This window comes from Crocuta crocuta, unplaced genomic scaffold, assembly GCF_008692635.1.
Source record: "Crocuta crocuta isolate KB4526 unplaced genomic scaffold, BGI_CrCroc_1.0 scaffold154, whole genome shotgun sequence".
Taxonomy (NCBI): domain Eukaryota; kingdom Metazoa; phylum Chordata; class Mammalia; order Carnivora; family Hyaenidae; genus Crocuta; species Crocuta crocuta.
The window spans coordinates 11,652,821-11,665,417 of record NW_027530545.1 but is presented as its reverse complement, the minus strand read 5'-3'; the positions used below and the strand labels follow the sequence as shown (position 1 = coordinate 11,665,417).

At 35.8% G+C, this 12,597-nt stretch overlaps 1 protein-coding gene and 1 long non-coding RNA gene across 3 annotated transcripts in view; one reads left to right on the top strand and one right to left on the bottom strand.

Moving 5' to 3' along the window:
* Positions 1-12,597, top strand: part of ARHGAP15 (Rho GTPase activating protein 15) — a 623,791-nt gene that overhangs the window by 304,887 nt on the left and 306,307 nt on the right. Inside the window, exons 7-8 of the mRNA XM_077767808.1 lie at positions 61-159; positions 1,616-1,745. Coding sequence (XP_077623934.1) covers positions 61-159; positions 1,616-1,745 — 229 coding nt within the window. The remainder of the gene's footprint in view (positions 1-60; positions 160-1,615; positions 1,746-12,597) is intronic.
* Positions 1-12,597, bottom strand: part of LOC144234453 (uncharacterized) — a 45,313-nt gene that overhangs the window by 3,085 nt on the left and 29,631 nt on the right. The window contains exons 3-4 of one of the 2 annotated variants that reach the window (XR_013335954.1): positions 10,631-10,677; positions 37-133 (exon numbers count right to left, since the gene is read on the bottom strand). This is a non-coding gene — a long non-coding RNA (uncharacterized LOC144234453). Of the gene's footprint in view, positions 1-36; positions 134-7,721; positions 7,843-10,630; positions 10,678-12,597 lie in introns of those variants that run through there. The other variant, XR_013335953.1, reaches the window with a different exon arrangement.

Here is a 12,597-nt window from a genome sequence, read left to right as displayed (position 1 = left end):
TTAATGTAAGAGATCTATTTTATGTGGTTTGCTTACCTGTTGATTTTTTTTTTTTTTCAGATCACCACAGTATCAGGAAATGAGTTCCTTCTACAGTCAGATATTGACTTCATCATATTGGATTGGTTCCACGCTATCAAAAATGCAATTGACAGATTGGTATGTATTTGTTTTGGCTGTTACCTTTATTAATTAAAATGTTGTCACTTAAATTGTGCTGTTTAGGCATATAACACACACACATTTCAATGGATCCTGCAGATCAAGAGATATTAAGTTATTTTAAGTTTAAATAGAGTCCACTAAAAACCGTTTCAACAGACATGATTTGTGGAGCTAAATGTCATTTGATTTATCTTCCAAAAACACAGGGCATTCATTTTTTCCCAGAAATAATATGGATATTCGTTTATTAATGGCTGTAAAAAGCACACAAGCACTGATGACTACTAAAATTTCATATTTTCAAATTTCTTTTTTCTTTTTGAGACAGGGAGAGACAGAGCATGAGTGGGGGAGGGGCAGAGAGACAGGGAGACACAGAATCCGAAGCAGGCTCCAGGCTGTAAGCTGTCAGCACAGAACCCAATGTGGGGCTCGAACCCACAAACCGTGTGATCATGACCTGAGCCGAAATCAGACACTTAACCGACTGAGCCACTCAGGCGCCCCTGAAATTTCATATTTTTAGTTCATGCAGTCATTAATACTTATTCTTGAAAATAAACAACCAATGTATTTAAGACCATACTCACTGTTCAAACACCAGTAAATAATAATCCTTTGTACTGATTTTCATTGTTCTTCTAGCTAAGCCAGATTGTTCTTCTCATGAAAATTATGAATCTAAAACTTCATGAAATTACCCTACATCATACATTCAGAAAATCAGACTGTTGAAAACTACCACTTTAAACTGATTCTAGACCAAACATCTAAATTAGGACACTGATATTTGCAAAGTCGTGAGAAAGAAATATTCTTGAGCGCTTTTAATAAGGTATACAATAGGAAAATAAAAAAAGACAGCATTTTTTGTGTGGTTTTAGTGTTATTTAATTGCAATCTTCCTTTATTTCATTTTGGGGCTAAAACTTTAAAAAATAACAAATTGACTTTTCTTCATTATCAACATAGTCCCCTTATCCAGGCATGCTTGAGGACTCACACCCACATTCACCCACCCACACACAGAGTGTGTTGTCATTAAGAGTGGACTCTGGAGTCAAACTGCCTGAGTTTGAATCCCGGTTCTATCCTTTACTAGCTGTGTGGCCTTAGGCAAATTACTTATCTCTTTTGGCTTCAGATTTCTAGTCTGGAAAGTAAGGATAATTATAATATCTACCTCATAGGATTACTCTGATGATTAATTGAGTTAATACATGTGGAATACTTGGGGTGATGCACAGCATTTAGTTTCGTGTGTGTGTGTGTGTGTGTGTGTGTGTGGCTGTGATTAAATTTGAATATTGAGCTTAGCATAAAGGTCCTATCCCAAAATAATTATCTTAGTTTAATCTTCCCTTTAAATCTAACATCAAAATAGATCTCTAAATTATTTGGGGAATCCTTTCTTCTTCGTAAATTATTCAAGTCTAATTGTTATATCTAGCCAAAGGATCCAAGTGGTTCATCAAGAAACCTGGAATTATTCAAAATCCAGAGATCCTCCAGTACTGAATTACTAAGTCACTACGATAATGATATAAAAGAACAGAAACCAGAGCACAGAAAATCTTTAAGTAAGTATTTTTTTTTACTTGCTGATTTTAACATTGTCTAAATGCAATGCTTATGAAATATAAATGCATTGGAATAAGATTTGAGCCAAACTCATACTACTCATGGAAGATTCGCAGCCATTTCCTGGCCAGGGAATCATGAACTAGAGGGCAGTCTGGGTGCTTTGCTCACGTCATTGTTGGTAATGCCTTTTGAGAAAATAATTGTTCCAAGGTCATGGTCCCTGCTTACAGCAAACCTCTGAATCTCTGAGTAATAGCCACGGCGTTCAGATTGGTGATTGATTTTGAAAGTGGGAAATGTCAAGCCTCTCTAAACCTTGGTATGCTGACTATTTGATTTCCATACATTAAAAAATGTGTGAGTGACCACCACAGTTGGCTCAACTTAAACCAACAGGCTAGGCAACTTTCCAGACTTTCAGGCCACCAAAAAGATTTAGAAGGGTGGGGTGTGAATTATATGTTAAATGTGGGATGTTCATATATTATATGAACTACATATCCAGCTCTAATATTCTTCTTTTTAAATGTTTATTTAATTTTGAGAGAGAGAGAGAGAGACAGAGCCTGAACAGGGGAGGGGCAGAGAGAGAGGGAGACACAGAATCTGAAGCAGGCTCCGGACTCTGAGCTGTCAGCACAGAGCCCAATGCGGGGCTCAAACTCAAAAGACTGTGAGATCATGACCAGAGCCGAAGTCGGTCGCCTAACCAACTGAGCCACCCAGGTGCCCCTAGTTCTAATATTTGGAAAGAAATGAATTTGGAGTAAAACGATCCAATCTCACCATATAGTGTGCTTGAGTATATCTCTCCACCTTGCCCAACCTGCTTCCTCTTCAATGAAAGGGGACTATGGGAAGATGTCACACATATCTTAGAGCTGGTTTGGGTTTCAGCCTCCTGAAAGGTACCTCTGAAAGCAAACTAGGTGTCTCTGAAATCAAAGAAAACCAATTTTCCAAATTCTTAAAAAAATTATAGTACCTTTCCTAGATCAGCTACCTAGCCACCCTCAGTCTTCTGAATCGCTATTTTTTCTGCCATCTCCCTCTGATCTAAGATCAGTATAGTTATATACTACCTTTTTGAATTAAAGAGAATTCCATAAATAGAGAAGGGCTTTTAACAGAATATCTACACATGAACATGAGTACATATGCTAAATGACTCTATGTGTATATGCATATATTTGTGTGCATTAGGGAAGACTATATATATACATCTATATGTGTGTGTGTATATATATATATATACATCTATATGTATGTATATATACATCTATATGTATGTATATATAAACATAGATGCACCCTCACATGCATATGACAAGGAAGAGCTAAGCCATTTATATATAGCATATCTTCCGGAGCTAAATTATTCTAGATCTTAAGAATCTAGAAATAGCATGACAACTTCGAGTAGAAGCACCCTTTCAAAATTAAGTCATTATTCAAACACTCATACCACAATACAACAACTGCTAGAAACATATATAGCTAGCCAGTTGTGTTAAGTTGGAGTTTAAAATGATCAATGTTAATGTGTTAAACTGTATGGTGCTTGCAAATTAAGTTATTTTGTAGAGTGCTCACAATGCCATTTAAAAAGATTTTTCTATAAGGTGGGGCAGTTTGGAGTTATCTCACTTTGAATGTTTCCCTTTAATCCCTGGTTATTGTTCCCCTTTACTTAATATGACCTCAAATTTAAGTTAAGATTTTAGAATTAGAATTCAATTGTGGGATTGTTAATGTTGTTGGGAGTATGTGAGCATGTTGCTGTTAATTATATGAACATTTTGTTGTGTGTATCACAGGATGTATGAGGCAATGATTAGTAGAGATTTGGAAGATACCCTGACATGCTTCTAAAGCCTGAAGCTTGGGAGAAAATAAAGATTTGTAGAAGCGTTTGAGAAACATTGAGGAAAATAGATTCTGTGTTCAGCGAAATGTTTTAGGAGAAACAAGTTCCTATGGATAATATGCCAGCTATTCCTCTTTAGTATTTATTTTTGATTGAGAAAGACAACTATTTGTCTATTTGGGGCTTAAATTCAGTCTTGCCTAGAGACAAGGGAAGAGACATATGATTTATTCTACTCATTTAAAAATGTACCTAATCCTCTAGTGACCTCCTATTCACTCTTTCCTTTGCAGTAAGAAATAAAGACAGTCAGCAAATATCAAACCCTAACTTTTTACTGGGCATTGTTCTAATGTTGACTTACTTAGTCCTCTCACTAACCTAGTAAATCAGATACTACTGCTAACTTTATTTTATAGATGAGGAAACTGGCATGCAGAGAATTAAGGCAGATTGTACAAAGACAAGTTACAGAGACAAGTTTCAAATCCATTCAGGTTAATATTAGAACCTCTGCTTTCAACCATTATACTATGGTGAAGTGAACAAATAAAAGGTACACTTAGTTTATATCAACCTTGGACTTGGATGGAAATATTACATTAAAAATGAGATCCATAGAAGTCAGTAAACGTAACACAGACCCAAAAACATATTAGCAGAAGAATTAAACCCAGATATCTTGGGGTTTTGACCTAACTATGAAAATAAAAGGGTCATTTAATCTATAATGCTAGCCCTAATTTTAGAAAATGCTTCACTTCTATGTTTTGATGGATATTTATAGTTGTAAGCCCATTTTTAAGGTTAGTATATGTATTTGCAACATAGAATACAGTTAGTTAATATCCATCTATTACTTTAAGTTCATTCACTATGTATGTATTGATTTTCATCTGAAAGGCATAATGATTGACTTACCTCAATATCAAATTAGACTATGCCCTTGAAATAGTGATTGGCATATTTTATAATTGATATTTTTAAGAATATTTTTTCAAATAAGAATTAGACTGTGTGAAACCCTTCTAAGTCCTGGATTTGAACACCCAAACTTAGGTTTTTAAAACATGCATTCAGTTTTATGTTACCCTCTTGAGATTAAATAATTATGTAGAATTAGAGATTCACAGTATCTCCTTTCTTATTAGTAGTCTAAGCACAAACTTTATTGTCAGTTTGCTGCCTTTGGCTTCCTGTGCCCTTGATGTTCCCATGAGTTTTGTCGCCAAGATTGTAGACAGATAAAGCCAGAATTACTTTTTTAAAGGCATGTGAACATCATTAGCAGCTAACAGGTGGTCATTTCATTGTCCAGCTTCTCTGTGTAACATGGGAAAAATTATGTGCTCTCAATGAGTGAATTGTGAAAGTTAAGTGCTTAAATATACTTTCCTTTTAAAAATATGATTCTAACCTGCCAACACTATTAAGGACTAATCAGATATTTTAAGATATCAGTTGAGTCGAACAGACAAGAAGCCAGAAAATTCAATGTAAGGGCCAAATCACTGTGGGAAATTCAGGACACCAGCATGGGATGAGTGGGAGAGCAGCTCTCCAGGGAGGGTTGTTAATGGAAAGTGGAGAGTCAATCAAAGGAAATGCTAGCATATTTTTCCAAGGAAAGAGAAGTATCTTCCACTGATGGCAAAGAGGAAAGGCTCAAATATAAATCCCGCATCAGATACCCTTGAAGAGGTTTATTAATTTTCTGAGCTTTAGTTTGCAGGTCTATAAACATGGGTCTAATACTGTCCTTGCAGGATAGAGTGAGTATTTGAAATTAGATATGTAAATGCTTAGCTCACAGCAGGTACTCAATGAGTAGGAACTCTTATTATCATCCTCTGCGTACCAAATGGGCATGATGGTACCAAAATAGGGCATGAACCGAGTGTAGTGTCTAATGGAAGACTGGACCAGGGCATACATACTTTCAACCTCTCCTTAAGTATAGAGAAAATAGGGGGAAAGAAACAGAATTGGATATGGGACTCATTGCTGCAAAATCTAAATATGAGCAGCTGGTCTTTCTCCTGGAGACTCCCCTGGTGAAAATGGCAGCCAGGGTGCTCTTGGGAGCAGCTCACCAGGAAATAGTTAAAGGGAGCCAAGAGATACTCTTGTTTCTTTGATGCCCAGAACTTCATGAAGAAGTTCCCATTGGTGGAAAGGATTCAGCATCTAGCCATTTCACTATTCCTTTAGACACAGCTTTAGTTTATTCATTTACTCGTATATTCATTTTATTTTTCATTAACAGATATACCTGAAGGTATACAACTAAAAGTCCTGAATTCACTCATCTGCACTTTCAACTTTTTAAAATTAGTTTTGTATTTGGGTTCTGCCTTAGAAGTAATATACCCCATGCTAATCAAGCAGTAAACTATAAAATTCATGTGTGGAGACCTTGGATAAGTTTTATATAAAACTGATACTTTTAGCATTATAAATATGCACCTCAAAATGAACATGAGTTAGAAGAATAAAATCAAAAAGTAAAAGAACTGGGCGTGTCTGGGTGGCTCAGTCAGTTAAGCATCAGTTAAAACTCTCAGTTTCAGCTTAGGGCATGTTCTCACAGTTTATGGGTTCAAACCCTGCATCAGGATTTGTGCTGACAGTGCAGAGCCTGTTTAGGCTTTTCTCTCTCTCTCTCTTTCTTCTCTCTCCGTCCCTCCCCAGTTCACATGCTCTCTCTCTCTCTCTCTCCCAAAATAAATAAATTTTTTAAAAAAGTAACAGAACTGAAAGAAAATTAGTTTTCTTTTATTATTATTATTATTTTTATTTTGCAGATGAGTTTTCATTTAGCTTTCTTTTGATTAAATTTTCATAAAAAAACAAATGCATAAATGTCTTCTTGGTGAAATCCTAAAAGTATTTAGATATAAAATTCCCAATTCTATTGCCCCTTAGTAATGTGTGTAGTAGGGGAGTAGGGGTGTATGTACAAGGCTACCGGAATAAAGTTAGGACTGGAAAATTTGGAATGAAACATTCATACAATGTAGAAAATGAAAATACTTGTGAACCTTTAATAATATCTTTGTTTAAAAATTTGTCTGTAAAGTAATCATGATCATGCCAAGTGAAAACAAGTCTGATAGAGAAGACAGTTATTTTTTGTTCTAATCTAAATAATTATAACACTGGCCATTCACAGCAGTAAGTAGATTATGTTCTCAAAATCCAATTGTAAACTGGTTGCTTAGATCTCAACACATTTTCATAAGGAAACCACGTACTAGCCACAAAAGCACACTTAAACCTTACATAATCATTTATAATGTTGTTTTTAGGGAACAGCTTGTTCTGGGTTTGTTGCACCTCTGGCCCTAGGAGCCAAGACTTTCCAGTAGCGCTGTTTTCCATCCAATTTCTCCTTTTCTCCTCCCCGACTCCTATACCAACTCCACCAAAGCAATTAGAAATATCAGAATGGCTTTGGCTAGGAGGCTCCTGGACCCTGAAAATCCTCAGTGTTGTCAAGGAGGAAGGGAATGCAGAACTTCCATGCCAGAAAAAATAGTGGGAAAGAGAGAGAATAGAGAATTGGGGAGGAAGATTTTGCTGCATGGGCAGGGAAGTGAGTCCCCGGCAAGGGCAGATGTTCTTTCTAAGAAATGTGTATGATGACAGATTGTCTGTCATTGTCCCAAATGTTAATAGTTGAGGAATCTAGGTGGTATCTATCAGAGTGATCATGATGCTCTTCTCTTCTGTATGTTTGAAGTTTCACAAATTAAAAATGATTCACACACACATATACACATTATTCATGTTCATAAGTCAATCAAGGAATATACATATTTTCTAATTCTGGCTTGAAAGTTTCTGAAGAGCAAATGTTCTGAATATGAGTTATATTAAGACCCCTTATACACACACACACACACACACACACACACACACACACTGATAACTCATTGTTTTTCAATCTTTCCCCCAAAAGCCAATATATTTTTTCTTGTGACCATTGTGGCCTTTCTGGTAACTGTATAATTAAAGAAATTTGTAAGATGTTTGTTATCCAAAATGGAAAAGTCATCCCAGTTTTTTGGATAAATATGTAATTAGCAATTGTTTAAAACACATATTGTGAAGTCTGTTCTGGAGATCCATATAAATACATATTTTAAAGTTTCTTCTTCTTAAGTATTTTTTGTAAAACAGCCTAATCTTGCCAATGCATGAAAATAATAAGATGAATAAGCCATCTGCCAAGAAAATAAAAACAATATTAAAATTACACACATAAATAATATCTTGCTCTGAAGAAACAGAAAATCTCTTACCTGGAAACAACAAAGTCATATTTATATAGAATATTGTGGGTTATTGTGTTGTCAGAGGGACAAAGGTTTTTGATTTGGGCAAGATGGTCAATCATCTGATTCTTGTTTTTTACCCCCTAAAATCAATGCTGCTACCCTGGCACCAGTTTCAGTCAATATCCACCTGAGAAAAATAAACTATTGAACTAAAGTGTGAAAGTAAAAATTACTTAGTTTTACTATAGTCATAAGACAGACAATATCAGAGGAACAGTGAGTGTCAATTCTTTCCTTGATTGTTTTCCACAGGCTAAGGGAGGTGTTTTTTTCAAAATATTTCTGTTACTGAAGAAAAACATGAAAAATTTTAATTGAACATTTATGTTGCTAAAGCTGGAGGATTTAAACGTTATGAGAAGAAAGAACAGTAAAGATTAGACACACACTTGATAATCAAGCATCCAAATTACTTTGTCACAACGGTATTATTCACGAAGGTTACAGGGCTTCACTGAGACACTGTGTGACTACAGCAATTGTTGTGACATGTGTTCCCAAGATAGCTAGCAGCAATCCCAGCTTTCCTGGGACCCATAGATTACAGTTTCTTCAAAACATTCAGTTCTCCATGAATCATTTGATAAGAGGACCTAGTTATAAGCTGAGCAAAGAATATTCTGATTAATCTTTTCTTTCCCATCGAAGGGGTTGATCTTGCCCTCTGACCTGCGGGTGCCCATTGTCATGCATCTTGTAACATCAGCTTCTCTGAGAGTCTATCTAACCCTATCAGCACTCCGGCACTAGATCACCCTGTCTCTTCCTGACCTTGGCAGTAACTCTGTGACCATTCTTCCCCTTAGATGAACTGCACTTAATCAATTTCTGATTTCATTAGGTCAAATGGCATCTTTCTTTCAATAATAGGCCAAATCCAAAGGGCTCTTTGGTCTAACTATTGAGCAATATTTCCTTAGCATTAATACAATACTGTGGTTGTAAACAATATAAAAAGTGCTCTTTGATCTCCTCTGGAAAGTTTCCTTCTGTTTATTCTATAACTCCAGAATGCGTATATATTAACATTTCCCTGTAATGTTAAATATATAATATTTGTTCACTATTGTTATATCAAGTTTCAGGTATCTTAGCTAAACATGATATTTAAGGCATTCTTACATTGAATCCCTGTGTAGACAACAACATTCTTTTGAAGGCACATGGTCACCTCCTTTTGTATATAGAATTTATTTGGTCTACTCTTTTCTGTTTCTGGAATATAGGAGCAATGATAATTTTCTACAAAATCCTAAAAGAAACTAATTTCCTTTTAATGCATTTATTTGCATGGCCCAAATAGGCCTAATGGTATACTCAAGGAAAAAAAAGAAGAGTTATATAACCTAAAATTTCCTTGAAAAATAAGTTTATTTCTTATTACTCATCATAAAACCCATATCCATGCAAGGAAAATCAGGTATTGCTTTCACCCAAAGGTATGAGATGTATCCAAAAATACCAGCCATTTCTATCCAAATTAAATAAAGTGTAATCTATAACATTAGCTTCCTTCAAGAACTGTCTCATGGATGGCTTGCAAAAGGTAAATCAGTCTGCCAGTTCATCTTTCTTTGATTATTTACATAGAACTTGAAGCCAAGTACTCCTGCTACTCAATTTCCCTAATATAAATAAATTTTTTTTGTATACAAAATTAATTGGCCTAAAAAGTGGAGCCAGATAGGAGATGAAATGGCAAATTGAAAATGTAAGGACTAGGACTGAGCCATCAGAGGTGATAACTTCCAAAATCAAAGTCAAAGGTTAAGGACATTTTCTAATCAAATGACTTCATTGAAATGGTTCCAGTCAAAGTTTCTCAATAGAAAGCTCTTTATGACCTGCATCCACTTCTTCATTTTTTCCCTACTACCCTGACCCATGATTTATGTTCTATAGAGACAGTGCTTAGAATCCTTGATGCACATTGCTCTATGCAGACTCTCACCTTTGAGTCAAGGTCTTCCTTTGCTAAATTAACATCCTTTAAGACTTAGTCCAGGCCATACCTTCTCATAAAACTTTCCCAGATCTCTGTGATAAATGAGGTAATCTTCCTTGGTTTTCTTATAATATTCAGTCCATATCTCGATCATTGCAGCTACCAAGTGTGTTACAATAGGAAACTAATTATGAATGTCTGTGTACCCATTAGACTGCCAGACTCTGAAAAGTACTCTAGCAGAGTGGCTTAATGATATTCAATATTTGAGATATTTGAGGGTATTCAAAATGTACAGTGTTAAATTAGGGTTAAATTAGTTAATCGATCAATGAGGCCGTTATCAACATACTTCTCTTTTTGTGTTAAAAATGATGGTGAAATTTCTGAAACTTGTTTAGGAACAATAATAGATTGTTCCTTTACCCTGACTACTTCACTGGTTTGATATTTTAAGGTCATATCTATATGTCTCTCTCAGTTTTCTCTTTGAATTTTAAATCTCAAAGCAATGGTATGTTTTATTCAGGTCACATATATTGGGCCTAACAAAATCATGTACAAATAAGTGCTTTATTCTGTAGTAAAGATGATAATGACTAAGACCTTGCAGGAGGGAAAGGAGAAAGCCTAATCCCTTTGCTTACAGTTACTGTCCTCTCAATATCTGTCTATCATTCATCCTAGCCTCCTATTTGATTTGAAAGAACAACTCTGGTTTATACTTACTCTTTAGGCTCTTCTCTGGGCTCCGACTTAGAATTTGCAAGGCTGTACTGAAAGCAAGAAAAAAAAGAGAAACTCTTTAGTGTACCAAAAGAAGATTAATAGTAGTTTGAGGCACCTGGGTGGGTCAGTCGGTTGAACATCTGACTCTTAGTTTGGGCTCAGGTCATAATCCCAGAGTTATGAGATGGAGCCCTGCACTGAACATGGAATCTACCCGAGATTATCTTTCTCCCAGGGTGCCTGGATGGTTCAGTTGGTTAAGCATCCGACCCTTGATTTTGGCTCATGTCATGGTCTCACGGTTGGTGAGTTGGAGCCGGATACTGGGCTCTGGTGCTGACAGTGTGTAGCCTGCTTGTGATTCTCTCTCCCCCATCTCTCTAGGGCCCTACCCCACTTGCTCTCTCTCAAAATAAATAAATAAAGTTAAAAAAAAAAGATTCTCTTTCTCCCTTTCCTTCATCCCCTTCCCTGCTACCCCCTCCCTCCCCCCTCCCCCCCAAAAAGAATAATAGTAGTTTGGATTTTAAAAGTCTCTGAGAAAAATTTTCTTTAAGGTCAGCTTATTTGTAAAAAATCTGGCTAAAATAGTTTATAAAACTGTTATGTGCACCTTTTTCAAAAGGTGCTCTGACTGTTATATCAGAGATTTGGGTAAAGAGTCACAAAATTTGAATATAATTCTTACCTCTGGGATAAACTACCTGTAAGATTTGGACAAGTTTCTTAAGTTTCCTGAAAATTACTTTCCAGATAAATATGTAGGTGCTTTTTACATAAATTACTATAGAATAGTGCAGACATATAAATGTGTATATGATTTGTATATGATCTAATACATATATCAGATCTATACTGAATATATATACTAATATATATACTGAATCTAAAATACAGCCAACAATTTTGGAGATCTATATTGTAATACTAATATTATTTTTTTTTACAAATAGTTTATTGTCAGGTTGGTTTCCATATAACACCCAACGCTCATCCCCACAAGTGCCCTCCTCCATGCCCCCTACCCCCACACACCGATCAGTCCTCAGTTTGTTCTCATCATTCAAGAGTCTCTCATGGNGTGGTTTTGGTTTGTATTTCCCTGATGAGGAGGGATGCTGAGCTTCATTTCATGTGTCTGTTGGCCATCTGGATGTCCTCTTTGGAGAAGTTTCTGTTCATATCTTCTGCCCATTTCTTTACTGGGTTGTTATTTTTCGGGTGTGGAGTTTGGTGAGTTCCTATAGATTTTGGATATTAACCCTTTATCTGATGTGTCATTTGCAACTATCTTTTCCCATTCCGTTGGCTGCCTATTAGTTTTGTGGATTGTTTCCTTTNTGTTAGGTTTTGGATTTGTGCATTTTCTAGTTTCTTGAAATAGGACTGGAGTGCAATGTACTCTCCTCTTAGGACTGCTTTAGCCGCATCCCATAGATTTTGTATTGTTGTGTTTTCATTTTCATCTGTTTCCATATATTTTTTAATTTCNTCTTCTTTCATGTTCCTGGATCAATTTGTCTCTTTTTTTTTCTCAGTTTCCTCTTTTTCTATAATGGTGTCTTCTAAATCACTTATTCTCCTTTCTGCGTCTTCAGTCTGTGCATAGGACACCTCTAATTTATTATGTATCTCATTTATCCCATTTTTTAATTCATCATGCCTATTTTTATTCTCCATGTCTGTAGCCATACTTTCTTTCATGTCCCCTATGCTTTTTTCAAGCCCAGCTATTAATTTTATGATTATTGTTCTAAAATCTTGTTCAGTCATATATGCTGCTTATATCTGTTTTGAGCAGCTCATTAGCTGTCAATTCTTCTTGGAATTTCTTTGGAGGAGAGCTCTTTCGTTTTGTCATTTTAGTTAGCTTTCTGTCTCTTGTTAGTTTTAAAGACTTGTTATGCTCTTTGGACCTGTGAGTGCTGCTGTACCCAAGAAGGTTTTTTGACTGTCCAGGGCCTATC